This window comes from Hemiscyllium ocellatum, chromosome 42 (genome assembly GCF_020745735.1).
Source record: "Hemiscyllium ocellatum isolate sHemOce1 chromosome 42, sHemOce1.pat.X.cur, whole genome shotgun sequence".
Taxonomy (NCBI): domain Eukaryota; kingdom Metazoa; phylum Chordata; class Chondrichthyes; order Orectolobiformes; family Hemiscylliidae; genus Hemiscyllium; species Hemiscyllium ocellatum.
The window spans coordinates 9159543-9184491 of record NC_083442.1 but is presented as its reverse complement, the minus strand read 5'-3'; the positions used below and the strand labels follow the sequence as shown (position 1 = coordinate 9184491).

Sequence of the window (24949 nt, the reverse complement as noted above, 5' to 3'; positions counted from 1 at the left end):
TCGTCATCTGAGATTTGACCGACTATGGTGGTGACACCAGTGAACTTGTAAATGGCATTAGTCTGGTATTTGGCAACACAATCATGAGCACTGAAGGGGGCTGAGTATGCACCCCTGCGGTGCTCCAGTGTTGAGTGTTAGTGAGGATGAAATACTGTCCCCAGTCTTCACTGATTGTGGCCTGTGGGTCAGGATACTGAGGATCCAGTTGCAGAGAGTGGGGCTTAGTCCGAGATCACTAAGTTTAGTAATCAGTCTCAAGGGGATAATAGTGTTGGAAGTTGAACTGTAGTCAATGAGTAGGATTTTTACATAGATGCTCTTGGTGTCTAGATGTTCTAGGGAAGAGTGAAAGGCAAGTGATATGCATCTGACATGGATCTGTTGGTCCAGTAGGCAAATTGGAGTGGGTCAAGAGTGATGGGGAGTAATGGTCATGAGACATGCTGCATGAGCCGCCTTATGCACAGGGATGATGTTGGACATCAAAGAGGATAACAGTCACAGTTTGATTTTTTACACAGAGCAACTCTTAGATAGATTAACTAGTACAGGATTGGAATATGGATTCAGAAAGCATTACACAACAACATCTATTGTGTAATTCTGGTATTCCACTCATCTCTGCTGATTATTATAATTTTTGTCATATGCTTATAGGTCATTCTGATATAACATGACAGTTATGTTCCTCTGTAACCGCTCGCCATGGAAAGCCGCTATAGAAAATCACGCTGTAGAAGATCGCTATGCCCATTCAGTAGAAATTTTGCATTATCCAAACAGCGTCCACAATTTATTAGTCGCACTATGACCAGTTTGCATTGTACCAGATTGACCTGTATTTATTTCCTTCTGAAGTGACCTGAGATGTTTTTCTACATTTTTAAAAAGAATGTTTGTTGACGTTTGGCTCACCTCTACGATCAGTACTTTGAGCCATCTTTGATCTGACTTTAATGAAAATCAACCTTGAGTCATTTTGTGATGTCCAATAATGTGTTGAACATACAAATTAAGAGCAGGGGTAGGCCATTCAGACCCTTGAGTCTGCTCTTGTATTTAGTAAGATCATGGCTGAACCGTCTATAAGCTCCAGCCCTGCCTACACCTATTAGTCTTTCACCAGTTTGTTTACCAAGAACTTTACCTTAATAATGTTTTAAAACTCTTCTTCAAAGGTGGGTGGAACTAGAATTCCAAAAACACCCAATCCTCTGAAAAGAAAATTCACATGAACTGATTAAAATGGGAGATCGCTTTCTTCTAAAGCTGTTTGCTGACACCACTGAATGAATGGTTCTCATTGTGCATGTATGGGCCCTTTGTGAAGTGTCATGCCAATTTAAAACAAAGGGCAGCAACCAAATAAACATAATAGTTTTCAGCAATTGTGGGCGAATAACCTCAGTGCGGTACTGGTAGAAGAACTCTACGTTCTGCTTTGCACAAGAGTGAGAGTCTTTTGCTGATGTCAGAAAAAAAAACAATCTATTTTTAGACAGCGACCAGTTGGTTCTAGATTTGCAATCTCTCAAAGTCACCCTGTTTCAGCGTGATTACTTGATTGTTACCTAGAGTTTAGGTCTCATGTGTAATAGTTGTTTACCCCGATCTCTGCAACCACCACAGCTCCACATTCCATACCAGAGTGTTTCTGAAACACTCAAAGTGCACTTCACAATTGATCCCCACAAGGGAGCTCTCATACACGTTGCCAATAGTGAAGGGTTTTTTTGTTTCCGGTTTTGGAAAAATGAAAAGAATTTGTGTTAGTGTTAAAACCTTTCTAAAATAATTTTCTTTACTTGAATGTATCTGAAAAGTAGGTGATTGTTTTAGAAAATATAAAAGATAGTGAAACTGATATGAGGAATAGGCAAGAAACTCCCATGTCCTTTGTAAGAATAAAGCATTTATGACTCTGTATTTACTAGTTCTCCACTCCTGCAGTAAATTCTTGCCTATAATGTTAGGGAGGCCTTACCCCTCCAGAATACTATAATTTTGGCCCAGTTCCATTCAAGAATTTTGCCAAATGTACGTTTGCCCTCCCTCATTTTGATTATCAGGAAAAAAATTACTAAAGTCTAATTCTTTCTTAATTTCTTCCACTTTCAAGGTTTTAATTGGATATTGCTTTCTTTTCTATCCTTAACAGTCAGCGACTGCTTTCACTCACAGCTTAGTCTAGTTTCTTCCATCAGTAGAACATAGGCTCCCTTTGGTTTTCCCTGTTCACCCTGGCCCAACATCATTTCAAAATGTCCTTGCATCTATCTGCACTAAACAAAAGCCTTGCTGAAAACAAAATATACATCCTGTCACAATTTTTTTTATTTTACGCTCATCAGGACAATATACAAGAAATATCAATGTGAAGGAAGGCATTTATATCTAATGATAAGAGAATGCTGATTGGTTAGCAAGTGGATGCTGGTAAAGTGATTGCCACTGAGAATGAACCAGTCAGATAATAACTGAAAGTTGACTCCAAAACTTTGTTTAAACCTTAACCAGTTATGTTGACTCTGATTAATATATTACCCTGAGAAATTAACCAGAGAATGGCTGTTAATCTATTTTGTTGAGTTAAAACAACTCTTCCTATCTGCAAAGAGCAGGTGACTTTTTATGTAATTTCCACTATATCCAAACTGATCCTAACCATCATAAATTAGTTTCAGTATTATTTATATACTCTGGATTATTTATGCAACGTTGTCCAATTGTAGAATCGAGTTTAATGTTGGAAACTGTGTTTTGAATTATTGCAAGCATGGACTGGTTGGTGTTGAGAACAAGGAATCAGGCTGAGAGTATATAACTTTTGGAACCAGAAGCTACACAAAATCAGGTCCTGTACTATCAAATGACTAATTGATAAACTATTTGGCTGGAGTTGTGCATCTCATCATTAAGATGATTGGAAATACTTAATGTTCTTACTCATTATACAAGCAAGCAACAAGGTTGCTCTTCAGCTGACACACCTTGTGGAGTATTACTTGTAAAGGAGCAAACTGCGGATTGCTTTTTTTTAACTTTAGCAGTTGTTTGACTTTCAGTTTGCCTTTTCTTTGCTACTCATTCAGGTAGCTGCAGTTCGTGAAGGGATGTCTTGGATCATTCCAGTTCCCCTGCTGTCTCTCCTTACTGCTAAGCAGCTGGAACAAATGGTTTGTGGGCTGCCCGAAATCTCTGTAGACGTTCTAAAAAAGGTTGTACGGTATCGAGAGGTAGATGAGCAACATCAGTTGACACTGTGGTTCTGGCAGACACTGGAGGAATTCTCCAATGAAGAGCGAGTTCTTTTCATGCGTTTTGTATCAGGCCGATCTCGTCTGCCAGCAAACACTGCCGATATCTCTCAGCGATTTCAGATTATGAAAGTTGATAGGGTAAGAAACATTTATTCTCTTCTGGAAATTTTTAATCCATTTACTTTGACAAAGTCCCACATAAGAGATCGGTGTGTAAATTAAAGCACATGGGATTTGGGAGCGTGTATTGAGATGGATGGAAAACTGGTTGGCAGACAGGAAATAAAGAGGAGAAATAAACGGGTCTTTTTCCAAATAGCAAGCTGGTGGTGCACCACAGCTATTCACAATATGTATTAATGATTTAGATGAGAGAATTAAATATCATCTCCAAATTTGCAGCTGACGCAAAACCAGGTAGGTGTGGTGCTACAGTCTGATTTGGACAAACTGAGAAAATGCATGTCAAATACAGTATGATGTAAATAAAATGTGAGGCTATCCACTTTGGGAGCAAAATCAGAAAGAAAGATGATTATTTGAATAGCTGTAAATTGAGAGAGAGGACTGCGTCGTGAAACTTTGGTACCCTCATGCACCAGTCACTGAAGGTGCAGCAGACGGTCAAGAGGGCAAATAGTATGATGGCCTTCATAGCGAGAGGTTTGAGTAAAGGAGTAAGGATGTTTTGCTGCAATTATACAGAGTCTTAGTGAGACACATCCAGAATATTGTGTGCAGTTTTGGTCTCTTTATCTGAGGGAATATACTTTTTCTATGAAGGGAGTGCAGGAAAGGTTTACCAGACAGGATGTTTAAGGACAAGTTAAATTGGTTAGGATTACATTTGTTGGAATTCAGAAAAATGATTGGGATCTTATAGAAATCTGTAGAATTCTGAAAAGAATTTAAGGTAGATGCAGAAAGGATGTTCTCAGTGGTAACGTCTCCAGAACTGAGGTTACAGTCTGAGGACACAGGGTAAACCATTTAGGAATAAAATGGAGAGAAATGTCATCACCCAGAAAGTGTTGAGCCTGTGAAATTTGCTACCACAGAAAGCAGTTGATTTCAAAACATTGTATGATTTCAAGAAGTGGTTGGATATTGCATTGCATTGGGACTGAAAAGATGTGGGAGATAAAGCAAGAACCGGCTATTGAGTTGGATGATCAACCATGAACATAAATGAATGGTGTGGCAGGCTCAAAGCACCAAATGGCCTATTCCTGCTTCTTTTTTCTATACTTCTAGTGTCTTAGGACCAACAGTTTTCAGCTGTGCACATCAATGGCATTCCCTCCATCATAAGGTCTGAAGTGACGATGCTCATTGATGTTTGCAAATATTCAACACCATTCATGGCTTCCCAGTCACTGAATCAGTCCATTTTCAAAAGCAGTAAAACCTGGACAACAGTCAGCACGCTACAGAGTTCCAGATAACGATCATTTTGGTTAAGAGAGAATTTAGCCATCATAGACCCTCTATGGCTCCTACTAATATGAATATCCTGGTGATTACCATTGACTGGTAACTAAACTGGACCAGCTGTATAAATGCTGTGGTTACAAGAGCAAGTTAGAGATTTGGAATCTTGAGGTAAGGATCTCACCACTGACGACTCAAAATCTGTCCACCATCTAAAAGGCATAAGTCAGGAGTGTGATGGAATAATTTACGCTTGCCTGTATAGTTGCCTCCATTTGTTGCAATTTTGCACATTCACGTAATCCATTAATTATCTTTGTCATCCTTTGATTATACTGCTTACAATCCCACCTTGTCATTGTGATTGGTTGATTTGGATATGTGACTTTCTATTCCATGTATTAATTAATACATTGAATACTTGAGGCATGAACATAGATTCTCAGACACCACTTGTCACAGCCTGTCAATTTGAGTACCTGCCCAACAACTCCATTCTGAAGAAGAGTCACTGTATCCAAAATGTTGACTCTGCTTCTCTCTACAGATGTTGCCAGACCTGCTGAGTTAGTCTAGCAATTTCAGTTTATGTTTCAGATTTTGCAGTTCTTTACCTTTGTTTAATCCCAATTCTGTCTTTTGATGCTCAGCCAGTTTCCTAACCAGCTTCAACACTAGCCTCTTCTGAGGGGCTTTATTAAATGCCTACGGTGGATACATAAATAATATTCTCTTTTCCACTACATCAAAATCATTACTTCTTCAAAAAAAAACTGAACAGATTCTCCAAGGCATGACCTGTCTTTGATAAACACATGTTGGCTCTCTGAGCAGCTGCAAGTCACCTTGCCTTCAGTTCTTGAGTTATTTCCTGAACAAATCATTCTTCAAACTCCCAACATCTGTATTTTTGTGCTCTACCTGGAATAATTATTGATTGTAAAAGTTGCCTCAATATGATCTTTGGCTGCCATAGTAGTTGACTTCTATGACTGACTGACTATTAGCAGTATATTGTATGAAATAATTTGCATGCTATCAAGGAAGTTACTTCACATTTTATAAGCTAAAGTTTTGATGCCATACAAGAATGTATGGCTTATGAATTAATTAAATGTATCTATGTATATACTGATCTGTTGAGTGGTTTAAAGTTTGCTACCCAATAATATGATGTTCTAAACTATGTCTGACCACCACTCATTATCATGTGTCTCTTTCCTGACAGCCTTACGACAGTTTGCCTACCTCACAAACTTGCTTCTTTCAGTTGCGTCTACCTCCATACTCCAGTCAGGCAGTCATGGCGGAGCGATTGCGCTATGCTATAAACAACTGCAGATCCATAGATATGGACAACTACATGCTGTCTCGTAATGTGGACAATGCAGAAGGCTCTGATACCGATTACTAATTGAACAAAACTGCTGCACCAAGGGGCAATGGTTAGCAAAGTCAATGGTATTGCAAGTATAAGTGACTACTGCAGCTATAGTGAAGAACCCAGAATATTTCAATTGTATATGAACTTGAAGAAAAATGAATGTGATCAATGTTATTGTTTGATTTTAATTTCAACTATAAGCAGGTTTAAAAAAGTTCTCCTGATATTTGTTTTTGTTCATTTTTTGATAAGTTTGCATGGAGATATTTTGGTGCATTTTTGAGTGGTATAGATGACCCCTCCAAGTATTGGGGGCTATGAAATTAAAGTTTAACAGAAAATGTACATTGTGTATAATTGTTCATGAGGGAGAGCAATTTTACATAAATATTCTTATATTTATTTTTGTTTTAATTTGCATTGCCTGTGCTGAGTTTCCTATCAGAACGACATCCAAAACAATAAAGCATTAATTTAAAGCCATTGTGTTTGTGCATTACTTCAAGCTGTTCTAATCAATGATTTTAAACCTTTGGATATATTTTTTAACCCAGAGTAAATTGTTTAAAAATATATTTAATCAGGTTAAGAATTACCAAAATAGGACTTGTGCAGATTTCACAGTAAAAACCGCTGAAGATCATCATGCTTTCAGCACAAGAGGCTATGCCACCTGTTGTGTCTAGGATTTCCTGGAAGAAAAGTTCATCTAATTTCACACCCACTCTGTAACTTGTTTGTTAAACACTATTTTCCCTCAATAAATCTCATCTTAATTTCCTGAAGTAATCCACATTGGTAAAGTGATGTTTTGTTTTGTTTTGTTTTGCATTAATTTTTAAAAGCTTTCTCTCCTCCCCACTGCACTGAGAATGCACTGAATGACCTCTTTATCCTTATAAGGGTGAAATATTTAGGATTCTCCAGGCTTCTAGTGCCACCCATACAAGCCCTTAACACTATGGCAGTCCCAGTCGATGTTAGGAAAGTTTAAAATTCCCTACTATTACAATCCTATTATTCTGCAGCTATCTGCTATCTTCTTCCATATTTGCTCCTCTATCTCCCATTGACTATTGGGGTCTGAAAGCGTAAATGTGATCTGCCCCTTTTTATTTATCATTTCAGTCCAAATAGACCCAGAGAGTGAACCCTCAAGAATGTCTTCTCTAGTGCTATGATGATCTCCCTAAACACAAATGCAACTTTACCTCCTCTTTGATCTCTCCTTTATCCTTCTTGTTGCATCTGTACCCTGGAACATTGAGCTGCCAATCCTGCCCCTCTCTCAGGCAGAAGTGGGTACTGCAAATGCTGGAGATTAGTGTCAAGATTAGAGTGGTGCTGGAAAAGCACAGCATTCCTGATGAAGGGTTTTTGCCCGAAACGTCAATTTTCCTGCTCCTCGGATGCAGCCTGACCTGCTGTGCTTTTCCAGCACCACTCTAATTTTGACTGTCCCTCCCTCAGCCATGTTTCTCTAATGCCTATAATATCCCAGTTCAATGTACCCATCCATGCCCAGAGATCATTTGCCTTACCTGCTCAGGCCTCTTTGCATTGAAATAAATACTCAGCTTCCTTTGCTTCTGCCTGCGCTGTCTAGTACTGGGATCACTGACACTACCTTTACTCTCATTAACTTACTCTCATTAATCTCTGTACTGTCCTCAACCTTCTGTTTCATCTCCTTACCACTTTGTCAATAATTGTCCAGGAATCACTACCCTTGAGGTCCTCCAATCCCTTTGTTGACCTTTGTCGGTGGTACCAACATGTGCAGGTGGTTCTCCTATAACACTGTAGTTGCATTCCAGCAGAACCTCGCTTCATAGCCAATGGGAAAAGTGAGGTTGGGGCAGATCAGCAAATATATCACTCACGATCGCTCAAACATCACCCAAACATCTAATGCAAAGTATAGCACAACCTGAATAAAGGCTGAAATCATATTTATTAACAAAACAAAAGTAAATTTAACTCAGTACATTTAAGAAATCTAAGAAAGCTGTCCTCTCTACAGTACCTCTCACAGACAACTGCTCTGTCAGCAGCTGACATTGATGCATGCAAAGAGACGTCAGCACAGCTTGGACTTTGCCTGTCCCTGGTCTACAGCAGAGCAAATCGTGGTGTCACAGGCCTGGCTCCACTGTTGTACTGCCCTGAGAGGGTATTCCCCCATTCCCCACGCTCCTCCCCCCACAACAGTATCCAAACTTGCTAGAAAATGGAATAGCAATCGGAGACTGCCTGGCTCTCCTGATGGTCAAAGATATAGCTATCAAAAAATTCCAAACAGCAGAGCCAACTAATAAAACTTTTTACTTTACTTTTTTGATTCAGTATAATTAGACAAAGAAGTCTTTATCTGAAATCTTAGCCACTAACGAAGGTGATCAGAGCGGTGATCAGAGCTAATCAGAAGGTGATTAGCTAAAGAATTGGGTTTAACTAACACCTCACCTCAGCTGAGGCACAGTCTGAGCTGCATGATGATGTCACTTCAACAAAATTATATTGTCCTGGATTTTTTGAAGAGTGGTTATAAAAAACAGAGGTGCTGAACTGGCTACTGAAAATGGCGTAAGTAGGAAACCTTCGGGTTTTTTTTCAGTTGTAACAATGGAAGTGGAGTGGCCAGTTCTCCAGATTACTACTTTTTGTTTTAGGTAGGGATCCTAAGCGATCAAGACCTTGGAGTGCAGGTTCATAGTTCCTTAAAAGTGGAGTCATGGGTAGATAGGATAGTAGAGAAAGTGTTTGGTATTCTTGTCAGATCTTTTCCCTAGGGTGGGGGAGTCCAAAACAAGAGGGCATAGCTTTAAGGTGAGAGGGGAAAGATTTTTTCCACAAGAGGGTGGGTGCATGTATGGAATGAGCTGCCAGACGAAGTGGTTAAATTACAACATTTAAAAGGCATCTGGATGAGTATATGAATAGGAAGGGTTTAGAGGGATATGGGCCAAATGCTGGCAAATGGCACTAGATTTATCTAGGATATCTAGTCAGCATGGATGAGTTGGACCAAAGGGTCTGTTTCCATGTCGTACATCTCTAACACTCGATAATTAAGACCCTTGTAAAAGGTTCCTCAATTGCAGGAATGGATATCGAAGATGTTGGTTTTATCGCTACCTGAGGTTTTCCAATTACCTGAGACATGTGACATGTCTGGTAAAAATCAACTACATCTTTAGTCCGTCCAGGGCAGTAAAAATGTTTTGTAATTTGGTTTGAGTTTTCTTTACTCATAAATATTTCCTACTGGTAATTCATGTGCTACCCAAAACACCTCCTTTCTATAACCCACTGGTAATACAACTTGATGAACTTCTGCCCAATTGTCATCCACCTGAATATGTGATGGTCTTCATTTCCTCACTACGTTGTCATTTTAAAGATTGTAACATTCTGGGATACACTCAAATTCTTCTTCTGTGTATGCTTTCTGATACATTTGCTTCAGTTTTTCATCTTTCTGTTGTCAGTCAGCTAATTTGATCTGAGTTAAAAATATCTACTTTGTCCTCCACCTGTTCTTGTTTTTTCTCAACTGTTTGATCAAACATGGTCTGTGATCATTCTACTTCAACTTCCTTATCTTGATTTCTCCTCCTGATTCAACCTGTGGCTTTGAGACCTTGTTATCACACAGTCAGGAAAAATCCTATGGTATACTTCCTGATGTACCTCAGTTGCCTGATTTTCCACTGGCTTCCACAGAAGGCAGCACTTCTACTTGTGATCCAGCTATAACATTACAAAGGACAAATTGTATTCCCAGAGCCAAGAGCTCCTCCAGTACTCCTACCGCCACTTCCTTTCACCGGACACTCCAGCCTCACTCTACATAAAGAAGCACTCCTCATCTCCCCATGATTTTCACATATTGCCATCTTTTCTGGCAATAGAGCTTCTGAGTGACATACCTCTTCATCACACAACATCAAAGATTGACATGCTCCCGTATATCTTAAACTTGTAAATTGTTTACCTGGTCCTCCTGGCCAATGCAAGTAAACCTTACCCTCGCAAGAAGATCTGGCGCTTCCTTCTCAACCAGTTCAAAGTTTGGGAGAAGATTTGTAGCTCGGGTGCTCGTTGTTGTGGTTCTATTCGCCGAGCTGGGAATTTGTGTTGCAGACATTTCGTCCCCTGTCTAGGTGACATCCTCAGTGCTTGGGAGCCTCCTGTGAAGCACTTCTGTGACGTTTCCTCCGCCATTTATAGTAATTTGTCTCTGCCGCTTCTGGTTGTCAGTTCCAGCTGTCCGCTGCAGTCCAGGTCGATGTGTTTGTTGATAGAATCTGTGGATGAGTGGCATGCCTCTAGGAATTTCCTGGCTGTTCTCTGTTTGGCTTGCCCTATAATAGTAGTGTTGTCCCAGTCGAATTCATGTTGCTTGTCATCTGCATGTGTGACTACTAAGGATAGCTGGTCGTGACTGCCGCGAACAGCTGGAACTGACAACCGGAAGCGGCAGAGACGAACCACTATAAATGGCGGAGGAAACGTCACAGAAGTGCTTCACAGGAGGCTCCCAAGCACTGAGGATGTCACCTAAACAGGGGACGAAACGTCTGCAACACAAATTCTCAACCAATCTCCGACCAGGTTGTACATTCTGGTGTAGCATTTTTAGCTGTGCTTTCCTTTAGCACTTCAATAAAAGTGGGGGTCACGAGTTCAAAGTAAGAGGGGAAAAGTTTAAGGAAGATATGCATGAAAAATTCTTTACACAGAGGGTGGTGGGTGCCTGGATCGGCACAGGCTTGGAGGAGCGAAGAGCTTGTTCCTGTGCAGTAATTTTCTTTGTTTTTATTCAAAGTTCTCTTCTTAACTGAAACACTCCAGCCTAGTCAACATAATCCCAGAATCACTCAGAAATCAATCCTGTGCCTTTTGATATAGATCTTCTCTCAGATTCCAATCAGAAAAAATTACATTTAAGAAGTATTGGCACAGATCTAATAGGCTGAAAGAGTCTTTTTTTTCTGTGCTGTTGACCTCTATTGCTCTAACCTCAACTGCTCAGATGAATTAGATTCTGGAATTCATCCAAATGAGGAAGCAGTGGCCTAGTGGATTTATCACTGAACGACAGGTAATATTAGAGTCATAGATTCCGACAGCACAGAGTCCTATAGCCCTTCGGCCCAAAACGGTCCATGCTGACCAAAACGTCCATCTACGCTAACACCATTTCCCCACATGTGGCCCACATCCTTCTAAAACTTTCTTTTTAATGTATTCATCCTAATGCCTTTTAAATGCTGTTAATGTATCTCAGCTAACTGGGTACTGGGAGAAAGTGAGGATTGCAGATGCTAGAGATCAGAGTGTGGTGCTGGAAAAGCACAGCAGGTCAGGCAACATCTGAGCAGCAGGAGAGTTGATGTTTTGGGCATAAGCCTTCATCAGGAATGAGGCTTGTGGGCTGGGGGTGTTGAGAGATAAATGGGAGGGGGGTGGGGCTGGTGGGAAGGTAGCTGGGAATATATAGGTAGTTGAAGGTGGGGGGGGGGAAGGTGATAGGTCGGAGAGAAGGGTGGAGCAGACACAACATGGAACATTAAAGCACAGTACAGGCCCTTCAGCCCTCGATGTTGCATCGACCTGTGAAACCAATCTAACCTACACTATTCCATTTTCATCCATTTGTTTATTTAATTCTTATTTAAATGCCCTTAAAGTTGGCGTATCAACTACGATGCAGGCAGTATGTTCCACACCCTAAATACTACTCTTGGAGGAAAGAAACTGAGCCCTTTCCAAAGCTTCCTATAATGCGGTGACCAGAACTGGACACAATACTCCAAGTGCGGCTGCACCAGAGTTTTGTACAGCTGCAACATGACCTCTTGATCTGAAACTCAATCCCTCGACCAATAAAAGCCAACACACTGTATGCCTTCTTAACAATCCAGGGCTCTATGTACATGGACGCCAAATTCTCTCTGCTCATCTACACTACCAAGTGTATTATTATTATTATTATTATTATTATTATTATTATCCCAGTACTCTTTACTCCTGTTGCTCCTTCCAAAGTGAATCATCTCACACTTTTCTGCATGAAACTCCATTTGCCATACCTCAGCCCAGCTCTGCAGCTTATCTTTGTCCCACTGTAACCTGCAACATCCTTTGACAACTCCACCGACCTTTGTGTCATCCACAAATTTACTAACCCATTTTTCGATGCCCTTATCCAGGTAATTTATATAAATGACAACAGGAGCCCCAAAAGAGATCCTTGTGGTATACCACCAGTAACTGAACACGAGGATGAACATTTCCCATCAACCACCACCCTCTGTCTTCTTTCAGCTAGCCAATGTCTGATCCAAACTGCGCCTTCAATCCCATGCCTCTGTATTTTGTGCAATGGCCTACCATGGGGAACATGCTACAAAAGCCTTACTGAAATCCATATAAACCACATCAACCGCTTTACCATCATCCACCTGCTGGTCACCATCTCAAAGAACTCAATAAGGTTTGTGAGGCACGACCTACTCTTCACAAAACCGAATTGACCATGTCTAATCAGCTTATTCCTCTCTAGATGCTTATAAATCCTATCTCTTACAACCTTTTCCAACACTTTACCCACAACCTTTCGGTTGTGGGTAAAGTGTTGGAAAAGGCTTACTGTTCTATAATTCCCAGGGTTGTCTCTACTCCCTTTCTTGAACAAGGAGACAACATTTGCTATTCTCCAGTCTTCTGGTACTATTCCTATTCCTGTAGACAATGACAACATGATGATCAAAACCAAAGGCTCTGCAAATCTCCTCCCTGGCTTCCCAGAGAATCCTAGGATAAATTTCATCTGGCCGAACAGGGACTAATTAACTAACAACTATTTACAATTAATTTATCTGAACCTATCTGTTACCTTCTCCACCGGCACAGTGGCTCAGTGGTTAGCACTGCCATCTCACAGTGCCAGAGACCTGGGTTCGATTCCAGCCATGGGCGACTGTCTGTGAGGAGTTGGCACATTCTTGGTGGGTTTGCTTTGGATGCTCTGGTTCCCCCCCCACAATCCAAAGATGGGCAGGTCAGGTGAATTAGCCATGCTAAATTGCCCATGGTGTTAGTTGCATTAGTCAGGGGTAAATATAGGGTGGGTTACTCTTCGGAGGGTCTGCGTGGATTTGCTGGGCCAAAGGGACTATTTCTATACTATAGAGAATCTAATCTAATATTGGTCTGATAAAACCCCTGATTAAGATTTACAGAAAAATTCAAATTTTAAAACCAGCCAGCTGTCAAATCTTCTCTTTGTATCTTCCTCTGTAGATTTGCTCTCCAGGTCAGTGTCGATGTTTTTTTACTATGCAAACTCCTTCCCTCGACAGCCTCGTTCTCGGCACATTAGGTCACAACCAAACTAGGTCCATTAGAGCATATGCAGTCTTGGCCAAGCGCTCCTCACTTAGCCTTAGACCCACTATCCTGCGCCCAGATTTGGGCTTATTACACCATGATCACTACACTGCATCTACACCTAAGCCTACTACACTGCACCCAAATCTGGGTTCACAACATTGTGCCCAATCCTGGGCCCAATATAGCACATCCTATGTTGGGTCCATTACACTCTGCTCAAACCTAGTCCCACTATATTACACACAGTCCTGGCCCATTACACCATGCCCAGACCTGGGTCTACTACACCTTGCCCAGCAATGTACCGATGTACCAAATGCAGATTGCCTTTAGATTTTTCTAAAACTCACTCCAAGATTCGAAAGAGCAAGGGAGTGAGTCTCAGTCTTCCTTGCTTCAATGTATGGCTGGTCTCCTCTCAGTTGCTGCTATGATGATATCCCTGCAATCAAGGAATCAGTATGATCGCAAGCATTCTTCTACCTGCTATCCTGTACCCAGCCTACAATATCCAATTCCTGTTACCACTGAAACTGTTTCTTCATTCTTCTCACGGAGTAATCACATTTGTTTGGCTGATCTGGAACCATCTTTGCACTCTGCTCTGCACTGAAGGACAGGGAAGGACATTTCCTCTGGACCAGGTTAATCCCCTCCTGCGTGATATTCCGACAGAAGTCAACATGGAAGCAGGTTAAGCTGTTCCCATAAACAGTCACAGCTTCCAGTGTTTCATCAGTCAATCTTGCACAGTTTTCCAGTTTCAGGATATTCAGTTTGGAGCATTTCTGTAGGATTTGTATAATGTCACCATCAGAGAGGTGCCCACATCCAGAAAGTATCACTGACTGCAAGTTTGGACAGCTGGGGAAAGAATAACAGAATAATTTAATTGGGAAATGATTAATACAATGAGTAATTACAGCTAAAACATCAACCCAGCATCAGCATATTAGCACTGAAAAGGATTCTATAATTAATTTAAAGGAAAATACAGGAATTATCTCTCAGGTCCTGGTAAATATTTGCTCCCTAGCCCACCCATACCACCCCACACTGATATATTTAGAAAAAGGTGTTTTTAGGATCTGTCTGTATTTTCTAATTTACATAGTTACTAGCTTCAAAAGTTTTGAATAAAAGGTGCTTTCGAACATTATATGTGCTTGTGAAAATTCTATATACATGGAATCATTTCTTTCTTTAGCAAAAACTCTGCAGGTGGCTGTCTCCATTTGTCTATTAACCATGCCTATTAGATGGGAGACGTTGAGAGTTTGCTGTCCAGATCATAGAATAGAATCATGGAATCCCTACAGTATGGAAATAGGTGCTTCAGCCCAGCAAGTCCACACTGACCCTCCGAAGAGTATCCCGCCCAAACCCATTTCCCAACATTTACCCCTAACTAACACATCCCTGAAACTTTGGACAATTTAGCATGGCCAATCCAGCTGACCTGCACATCTTTGGACTGTGGGAGGAAACCGGAGCACCCAGAGGAAATGTGCCAACTGGGAGAATGTGCAAACTCCACACAGACAGTCATCCAAGAAGACTTGGAGAATTTCTGCAGTGCATCTTGTAGATGGTACACATTGCTGCTACTGTCAGTGGTGGACAGAGCGATAGCATCTGATATGTTTTAGCATGATCAAAATTTCAATGTAACAAATAGTGTCATCATTGAAATGGGTTTTTTATTTATAAATTGTATTTACGTAGTATCTCTAACATAGTAAAACATCCCAAAGTGCTTTGCAAGGGCATAATTAACACTGAAGTAAGGTAGATGGTTAAAATCTGTGTTTGAAAAAAACACCTCAAAGGGTAACAGCAAGTCCATTTCTAAGCTATTGTGCGTGCAATGCCGCACAGGAAGATGCAACAGTTCTACTCACATCAATGAATATGTTATCCATAACAAAACAGGATGTACAATTTAGTGAGGAAATTTCATAGATTTGTGACAAGACAGCTCAATGTACAATAGCCAATGGTGGAGTGAAGAATTTGGACAGTGTACGAGAGGCTGGAATGAAAGGAATACAAAATTCATGGAAAAATTTTACATTATTGCCTCTCTTTGGTTGACCTTGAGAAGTTGGTGGTGAGCTGTCTTCTTGAACTGCTGCAGTCCACGTGATACAGGTAGATTCATATGCTGTTACATAGAACTGTACAACACAGTACAGGCCCTTTGGCCCTCAATGTTGTGCCAGCCTTTTATCCTACTCTAAGATCAGACTAACCAGGGAGATCCAGTCGATGTAGTGTACCTGGACTTTCAGAAAGCCTTTGATAAAGTCCCACATAGGAGGTTAGTGAGCAAAATTAGGGTGCATAGTATTGGGGGCAAAGTACTGACTTGGATTGAAAATTGGTTGGCTGACAGGAAACAAAGAGTAGTGATAAACGACTCCCTTTCGGAATGGGGTACCAGTGGGTACCACATGGATCAGTGCTGAGACCGCAGCTTTTTACAATATATATTAATGATATAGAAGATGGCATTAGCAAATTTGCTGAACATACAAAGCTGGGTGGCAGGGTGAAATGTAAGGAGGATGTTAGGAGATTACAGGGTGATCTGGACAGGTTAGGTGAGTGGACAGATGCATAGCAGATGCAGTTTAATGTGGATAAATGTATGGTTATCCACTTTGGTGGCAAGAACAGGAAGGCAGACTACTACCTAACTGGAGTCAAGTTAGGTAAAGAGATCTGGATGTTCTTGTACACCAGTCAATGAAGGCAAGCATGCAGGTACAACAGGTAGTGAAGAAAGCTAATAGTGTGCTGGCCTTCATAACAAGAGGGATTGAGTATAGAAGCAAAGAGGTGCTTCTGCAGCTGTACAGGGCCCTGGTGAGACTGCACCTGAAATATTGTGTGCAGTTCTCGTCTCCAAATTTGAGGAAAGACATTCTGGCTGTTGAGGGAGTGCAGCGTAGGTTCACGATGTCAATTCCTGGAATGGTGGGACAATCTTATTTTGAAAGATTGGAGCGACTGGACTTATATACCCCTGCGTTTAGAGGTCTGAGAAGGGATCTGATTGAGACATATAAGATTATTAAAGGATTGGACACCCTGGAGGCAGGAAACATGTTTCCGCTGATGGGTGAGTCCCGAACCAGAGGACACAGCTTAAAAATACGGGGTAGGCCGTTTAGGACAGAGATGAGGAGAAACGTCTTCGCCCAGAGAGCGGTGGGTGTGTGGAATGCTCTGCCCCAGAACGCAGTCTCTGGATTCATTTAAGAAAGAGTTGGATAGAGCTCTCAAGGATAGTGGAATCAAGGGTTATGGAGATAAGACAGGAACAGGATACTAATTGAGGATGATCAGCCATGAGAGCAGAATGGCCTACTCCTGCACCTGTTGTCTATTGTCTATTGTCTATAACACTTCATTGTACTGTCTTCAATCTGCCTATCCAAGAGTCACTTAAATGCCCCTAATGTATCTGACTCTACCACCGCTTGCTGGCTATGCATTCCCCGCACCCACTACTTTCTGAGTAAAGAACCTACATCTGACATCTCCCCTAAACCTTCCTCCAATCACCGTAAATTTATGACCCCTCATGATAGACGTTTCCGCCCTGGGAAAAACTCTCTGGCTCACCATTCTATCTATGCCTGTCATCATCTTGTACACCTGTATTAAGTTACCTCTCATCCCTCTTCACTCCGATAAGAAAAGCCCTAGATCTCTCAAGTTTTCTTCATAAGATATGCATTCCAGTCCAGGCAGCATCCTGGTAAATCTCCTCTGTACCCTCTCTAAACCTTTCACAAATTCCTATAATGAGGCAACCAGAACTGAACACAATATTCCAAGTGTGGTTTAACCAGGGTTTTATAGAGCTGCAGCATGTCCTCACGGCTCTTAAACTCAATCTATCTGCTAATGAAAGTCAACACACCATATGCCTTCTTAACAACCTATCAAATTGGGTGGCAACTCGGAGGGATCTATGGACATGGACCCCAATACCACTCTGTTCCTCCACACTGCCAAGAATCCTGCCTTACACTCTGTAATCTGCATTCGAATTTGACTTTCCAAAATAAATCATTCCACACTTTTCCAGGTTGTTCTCCATCTGCCACTCTCAACTCAGCTCTGCATCCTGTTACAACCTACAATAGCCCTCCAAAACTCCACCAACCTTTGTGTCATCGACAAACTTACACTTCGTCATTCAAGTCATTTATAAAAATCACAAAGAGCAGAGATCCCAGAAACAGATCCCTGCAGAACACCACTGGTCACCAAGCTCCAAGTACCATCAACTACCACACTCTGTCATCTATGGGCCAGTCAATTCTGTATCCAGACAGACCAATTTCCCTGTATCTCGTGCCTCCTTACTTTCTGAATGAGCCATCCAAGGGGAACCTTATCTAGTGTCTTGCTAAAATTTATACACACCACATTCACTGCTCCAGCTTCATCAATGTGTTTTGTCATATCCTCAAAGAATTCAATAAGAGTTGAGAGGCATGGCCTACCCCTCACAAAGTCATGCTGACTATCTCTAATCAAGCTATGCTTTTCCAAATAATCATAAATCCTGTCTCTCAGAATCCTCTACAATAATTTGCCCATCACTGATGTAAGACTGGTCTTTAATTCTCAGGGTTCCCTTTCTTGAACATTTGCCATCCTCCCAATCATCTGGCACTACTCCAGTGGACAGTGAGGACACAAAGATCATCACCAAAGATCATTTCTTCCCTCGCTTCCTGTAGTAACTTTGGGGTATATCCCATCTGGAATAGGGGACTTTTTATCATCATGTTTTTCAAACTTTCCAGTACATCCTCCTTCTTAATGTCAACCTGTTTACACTGTCTTCATGAATGACACTAGTGAATACTGAAGCAAAATATTCATTAAGGACCTCCCCTACCTCCTCTGACTCGAGGCTTGTCCAACCTCTGGTTGGTCCTGGCAATATCATTGTAAATTTCTTGTGCACTCTTTCCAGTTTAATAATATCCTTCCTATAGCAAGGTGACCAAGACCAAAACTGTATACAACACTCCAAGTGCAGCCTCACCAATGTCCTGTACAATCATAACTTCCCAAATTCTATACTCAATGCCTGTCCACTGTCCACGATACCTCCTGTTTTAGTGTCATCTGCAAACTTTCTAATCATGCCTTGTAGATTCTCATCCAAATCATTGACATGGATAACAAACAGCAATGGGCTCACCAACCCCTGAGGTACTTCAGTAGTTACAGGCCTTCAGTCCGACAAGCATCCTTCCAACTATTACCTACCATCAAGGAAATAATGTATTCAATTTTCCAGCTCACTCTGGACTCTACATGATTTAACCTTCCAGAGCAGCTTATCATTTGGAACCTAACCAAGGGCCTTACTGAAATCCATTTAGATTACATCTACTGCTCTACCCACATCAACCTTCATCAAAGAACTCAAACAAATTTGTGAGGAATGATCTCCCACGCAGAAAGCAATGCAGACTACTCAAATCAAACCAAAAGCATGTGTACCTTATCTCAGAAGGAGCAAGGGATAAACCAGGAAAATGCTCGCCAGTCTGTGTAAAACCAGTTAGATTATTGGAAACAATTGGAAGCAATTCTGAGGGGCAGAATAAATCTGCATTTGGAGAGGCAGGGATTAACCAGTCAGAAGTATTTTGTTCAGGGAGATCATGTCTAATCAACTTGATTGAATTTTTCAAAGAGGTGACCAGGCGTGTAGACGAGGGTAACGCTTTTGATGCCGTCTATTTGGACTTCAGCAAGGCTTTTGAAAATTCCTGCATATAAAACTGATAGCAAATGTAAGAGTCCTTGGGATTCAATGAAATTTGACAAATTGGATCCATAACTAACTGAGTGGAAGGAAGCAGAAGGAGATGGCCAAGGTGGCCTGTGCTCAATGGGGTCACCGAAAAGGAACAGTGTTTGAGGCCCTTACTGTTTATAGTTTACATAAATTAGATTTGAATCTAGCAAGATTGAACAGTAAATTCACAAATGGAACAGAAATTGGTGGAGTGTTAAATAGTGAGGAAGACCAGGCATGTTATGCCGAAATATACAAAACATTTGTGAGTTCACAATTAGTATGCAGGTCTGGAATCCACATTCTCGGAGGGATGTGACTGCAAAGGAGAGGGTGCAGAAGGGATTTACTAAGATTTTACTTGGGCTGGAGCGTTTCAGTTACAAAAACAGATTGGACAGACTGAGGCTAAATTCTTTAGAGCAGAGGAGATTGAAGAGTGAACATGATTGAGTTATATAAAATTATAAAGAGCATTGACAGGAAGAGACTTCTCCCGTCAATAGAGGGAACAATATGCAAAGGCATAAATTTAAGTTAAAGGACAGAAGGTGATGTTAGGAAATAATTTTCTTCACCCAGAGGGTGGCGGGAATTCACTGTCTGTAAGGGTGGTAAAGGCAGAAACTCTCATATCATTTAAGATGTATTTAGATGAGCACTAGTGATGCCAAGCATACAAGGCTATGTGCCAAGTGAAGGAAATTGGTATTGAATTGTTAGGTATTTGGGCACAAATTTAACAGCTGGAAGGGCCTTTTTCTTTGCTGTAGATCTCTCTGACTCCCTGCATACATTCACCTGATACATTCCACTGTTTCTACTTTGACTAGCACTGGGGTGGTAGAATTCATGAGATCCTTTCATCTGAGATCCTAATTTATAACTTATTTCCTAAATTCTGCTTTTTGGACCTCAACCCTTTTTTTCAAACCTTTTTGTTCGTACCAATATGTATCACTGCCATTGGCTATTCACTATCCCCGTCTCTGAGACATCCAGGTTGGGTCATCTTGTTTGCAGCCACAGAAATACCAGTGGGCACATCAGCCCCCAGGAGGACAGAGTGGGATATATCCAATCCTGGGACAGGGCCTGGAACATTGGGTACATCAGACAGTTGAATGCTGTATAAGTACACCTATTCACACACATTTGTTTAATTGTGCAGTAGAGCCAATAGTGATGCAATGAATTTTGCTGAGAGGCCATTAGTATCCAATGCAGTCAGTTTATTGTGCTGGAGAATAGCAATATAGAATTCTGTACTGCTTGTCTGGTGATTGCCCATTCCCTTCCTACCTGTGGAGTTTCAGTCAGTGGTGTGACCATCACCCTGTACATGCTATCCATAACATTCTCCACCTTGTGGATGCTCCACTGTATTGTCAGCTGCCACTCCAATTCTGAAATCTAGGCTTTCCAGGAGCTGCAACAGGAGTCACTTCCTGCCCGTGGCCCTGGAAATGTTCCTATCTTCCCATGTAGAATAGAAGGAGCTTGCCAATGACTTACCCTTTCAAATTAAACCTTTGGAAAATGCTTCATGTCAAATAATATTAATTATTCTCAGCCATTGTTCCTCATTTATATACATCTCTCACTCAAGATGTGTTCTGTCTCAGTTGCTCGTGCAAAGCTTCTAACAGCCCCCATTCTTAATTAAATAACTCACATGAGTTAACCTTCAATAGGATTAAGCTTGGACCAAGAGAGCTTGGTCAATGGTCAGCAGGAACCTGGTTGGAAAGAATAACTTATGAATAAAATGGACTTAAGAAAGAGATAAAACAGAATTTGGGAACTCTAGATAAGAAAAAAAATTGAAAAGAATGCAAAGGCAAAGTTTAGCCTAAAAACGATGGGAAAGGGAGTGAAGCAGCTGAATGAATGGTTTCAAACTTGATGATAAAGAGATTCATGAACTTCCCAATCATGAGCTTCTCAAACTTAGTGAAAATGAGGAAAGAGAGAAAATAAGTGAGGTTTAAATTGGGATAATAGAGAAGAGAAGCCAAGAGAAATAACCTTTCATGTTTTACATTCCTGGAATGTGCATGTCACTGGCTGGATCAACATTTATGGCCCATCCCTGGTTACCCTAGAGAAGGTGTTGTGAGCTGCCTTCTTGAACTGATGAAGTCCATTAGGTGTCGGGTATTGACTCAGTAACAATGAAGGAATAGCAAACTACCACCACCTTCTCAAGGGCAACTAGGAACATGCAATAAATGTTTACCAGCCAGTGATGTCCACATCTCATAAATGATTTTTTAAAAAATCATTCCAAATCAAGATAGCATATGGCTTTGAAGGGAAACCTGGAAGTAATGGATTTGTACATCTATAACTTGTTTGAGATGACAAATGTTGGAAATTTGAAAGGTGCTAAGACTCTGGTGAATTTCTGCAATATCTCTTGTCGATAGTACACAGTGCTGCTAATACATGTTGGTGGTGAAGGGTTCAGTGTGGTTCCAATCAAGCAGTTGCTTTGTCCTGGATGGTGTCAAGCTTTTTGAGTGTTGTTCAAATTGCACTCATGCAGGGCAGGCACTGGGGAGTCAGGAGGTGAATTACTCATAGCAAGATTCTGGGTTTCTAGCCTGTTCTTGCAGCTGCTGTATTTATATCACAGAATCCCGTCACTGCCTTTTGGCCCATCAAGTCTGCACCAACCCTCCAAACAACATCCCACCCAATTCAGTCTCTTACCCTATCTCTATAACCCATATTTCCCATGACTAATCCATCTAGCCTGCATATCTTTGGGTTGTGGGAGGAAACCCATGCAAATGGAATGTGCAAATTCCACACAGTCACTCAAGGTTTGAACTGAGCCTGGGTCCCTCGTGCTGTGAGCCAGCAGTGTTAACCACTGAGCCACTGTGCCACCCCAAATGGTGAGTCCAGTTCACTTTCTGGTCAATGGAAATGGTCAGGATTTTGATAGTAGGGAATATAGTAATTGATGGATAGATTCTCTTGGTATCGGCCACTGTTTATCATTGTCTGACACAAATGTTACTTGCTACTGCCAAGCCTGGATATTGTCCATGTTTGGCTGCATTTGGACATAGATTGCATCAGTATCTGAAGGGGGATTCTGCAGAATTGACAGGGCTGTGTTTGAGTAAAAAGTGAGGTCTGCAGATGCTGGAGATCAGAGCTGAAAATGTGTTGCTGGTTAAAGCACAGCAGGTTAGGCAGCATCCAAGGAACAGGAAATTTGACGTTTCGGGCCAGAGCCCTTCATCCTGATGAAGGGCTCTGGCCCGAAACGTCGAATTTCCTGTTCCTTGGATGCTGCCTAACCTGCTGTGCTTTAACCAGCAACACATTTTCAGGGCTGTGTTTGCCATATTTGTTTCTGGTATCTCAGCTGATGCCAAGTAGTCCATCTGTATTGTTCCTTTTTAACTTTTCTGTAGCAGTCTACACAACTGCTAAACCATTGCAGAATCACTGCTCCCAGTCACCAACATTGCTGCAGGATCTGGAATCCAGACCAGGTAAGGACAGCAGGTTTTCTACCCTAAAAGACATTAGATTAAAGCAAAATAATGGGGATGCTGGAAATCTGGAACACAGAGAAACATGTTTTGAGTCTGATGTGACCCTTTGGACTTGAAATGTTAACTGTTTCTCTGTTTCACACATGCTGCCAGACCTGCTGAGTTTCTCCATGTCTCTTTTTTATGGCGATTGACAGCAGTTGCATGTCACCCATTAGACTAGCTTTTATATTCAAGGTTATTCAAATTTCACAATCTATCACGTGCACCCAGAGCATAAGCCTCCTGTTACCTGGGACATTATCACCTCCCCTGAAACTTTCCTGGACAGATCACTGCCACAATATTGTTTTACACTTGGCTACTAATAAAGAAATAAACTTTCAAGTGCTCGGCACCAACCACGTGCCTCTCACAAACCTGTTCGTTATTTGAGTTAAGAAGTTGGTGACAAGATGTTGATGCTGGCTGCAGATGTCTCGCTGGAAACTGCTCTTCTTCCAGTCCTCAATGTTACAGATTTTCACCCGACTGGAATGCCAGCAGATGGACAGCGAACGTAACGCGGGGCTCAGCAGGAAGTTATCCCTCTTCAGTTCAGATGGAGAACAGAAGGACAGTAGAGACCATAGAGCTGGATCGTGAAAGACTTCATAGAGCACTTGGCAAGTTCTCGACAAAGCTTTCCTGTTCTCCTTGTCTAAGAAGGAGAAAATGTGAAGCAGACACTCTCGGTTTAATTCTGTAAGCAGCATCGAAAAGGAACGTTTGGAACCCAGACTGGAACTACAAGTGACAGTATCTGGGAATTCTGCATTACTGCGGGCTGCAGGCACAAAGCTGGACATATATGGATTAGGAATGTAGCCTGTTCGGAGAGTGAGAACTGATGTTTAAATATAGAAGGCTTTCAGATTGTGGACAGCAGGCCTGTAGATTCAAACAGTTGGGCGGGGCGGGGCTTTCTCAGTAATGCACACCAAAGATTTCCCGAATTGTTCCCAATAATTTCACTGTCTCCATTTATGTCTCTTTAGTGACCAACCTTTTCCAGGTTGTTGGGAGCATTTTCTCCATCTAGGCAGTCCGCGTTTACACTGCACAGTTGTTGCGCATTCCCAGAGAGATGTGAGAGAGGGTGAGTGCTCAGGGACAGGCGGGATTAGGGAACCGCCGCTTCTGGCTGTTGGACAGATAAGAGTGACTCGCTCCCAGAGGATGGGACAGATTGACAGGCGGGTGAGTAGGCTGATATGGGACCATGAAGAAAGATGCCAATCTACAGGGGACAATGGAAAGGAATGTGAAACCGATTCACCAAAATTAGATTAGATTAGATTCTCTAGATTCTGTACAGTTCCAGCAAATTGGAAATGAGCAAATGTTACACTGCTGTTCATTAGAGGCAGCAGGGGAAAAAAAAACAAAAGAATGTGGCAGAGTCCATTAAACTGGAGAATTAATGGGTCGATCCAGCCAGGGAGGACGCGGCTCCTGCCCCGTGATAATGAACAGCAGTTGGAGTGAGGAGCAGGTAGCATTGATGCCAGCAAGAAAGACCAAGTGTCTCGGAACAACAGGAATTACTAGCGCGACTCAGCAGGTCCTGTAACATCTGTGGGAAGACAGCAGAGTTAACGTCCTCTTCATTCATACCTCTGAGTTTCTCCAGCAATTTATGCTATTTTTTGGTTTAGCTCGCCAGAACCCGCAGTCCTTTAGTTTTGCTTGTGTCAGCCACATGCAGTTAGCTGCGACAGGACATCAACAAATTCTGCGGGATATAAAGACAGAGGTGAAGGCAGAACAAGTTGAGGTAGCCACTGTGGGAGAGAAGGTTTGCATCTAGGTAGCTGGGTCCATGCCAGGTAATAATGATTAATACTACACGTTCTCACTGTCCCAAAGCGGGTCCTTTTACAAGGTTACTGTGCAGTTGAGTTTTTTTTTAGAGAGGGGAGTAATTGGCCAGGCTTCAACTAGGCTGGGTTTGAAAGGTTTATTGGGGCCCTTTTTATTCACCCCTAACGGACAATAGCTCCGGCCTAAGGCTTTCATGTCCTTAAAAACCCGGTATAATCAAAGGGGAGCGGCCAGGAGCTGTCTGGTCGGTTTAGGT

General features: G+C 41.7%; 2 protein-coding genes across 2 annotated transcripts in view; one reads left to right on the top strand and one right to left on the bottom strand.

The window, feature by feature from the left end:
* The window catches only part of herc1 (HECT and RLD domain containing E3 ubiquitin protein ligase family member 1), a 445291-nt gene extending 438734 nt beyond the window's left edge, over positions 1–6557 (top strand). Inside the window, exons 77-78 of the mRNA XM_060853924.1 lie at positions 3096–3401; positions 5923–6557. Coding sequence (XP_060709907.1) covers positions 3096–3401; positions 5923–6108 — 492 coding nt within the window. The 3' untranslated portion in view covers positions 6109–6557. The remainder of the gene's footprint in view (positions 1–3095; positions 3402–5922) is intronic.
* On the bottom strand, positions 6250–23585 carry fbxl22 (F-box and leucine-rich repeat protein 22). Its single transcript, XM_060853659.1, has 3 exons — positions 23251–23585; positions 14047–14343; positions 6250–6313 (listed from the first exon to the last, which is right to left on the bottom strand). The coding sequence occupies exons 1-3, from the start codon at positions 23583–23585 to the stop codon at positions 6250–6252; spliced, it is 696 nt and encodes a 231-aa protein (XP_060709642.1).
* Positions 23586–24949: the final 1364 nt, after the last annotated feature.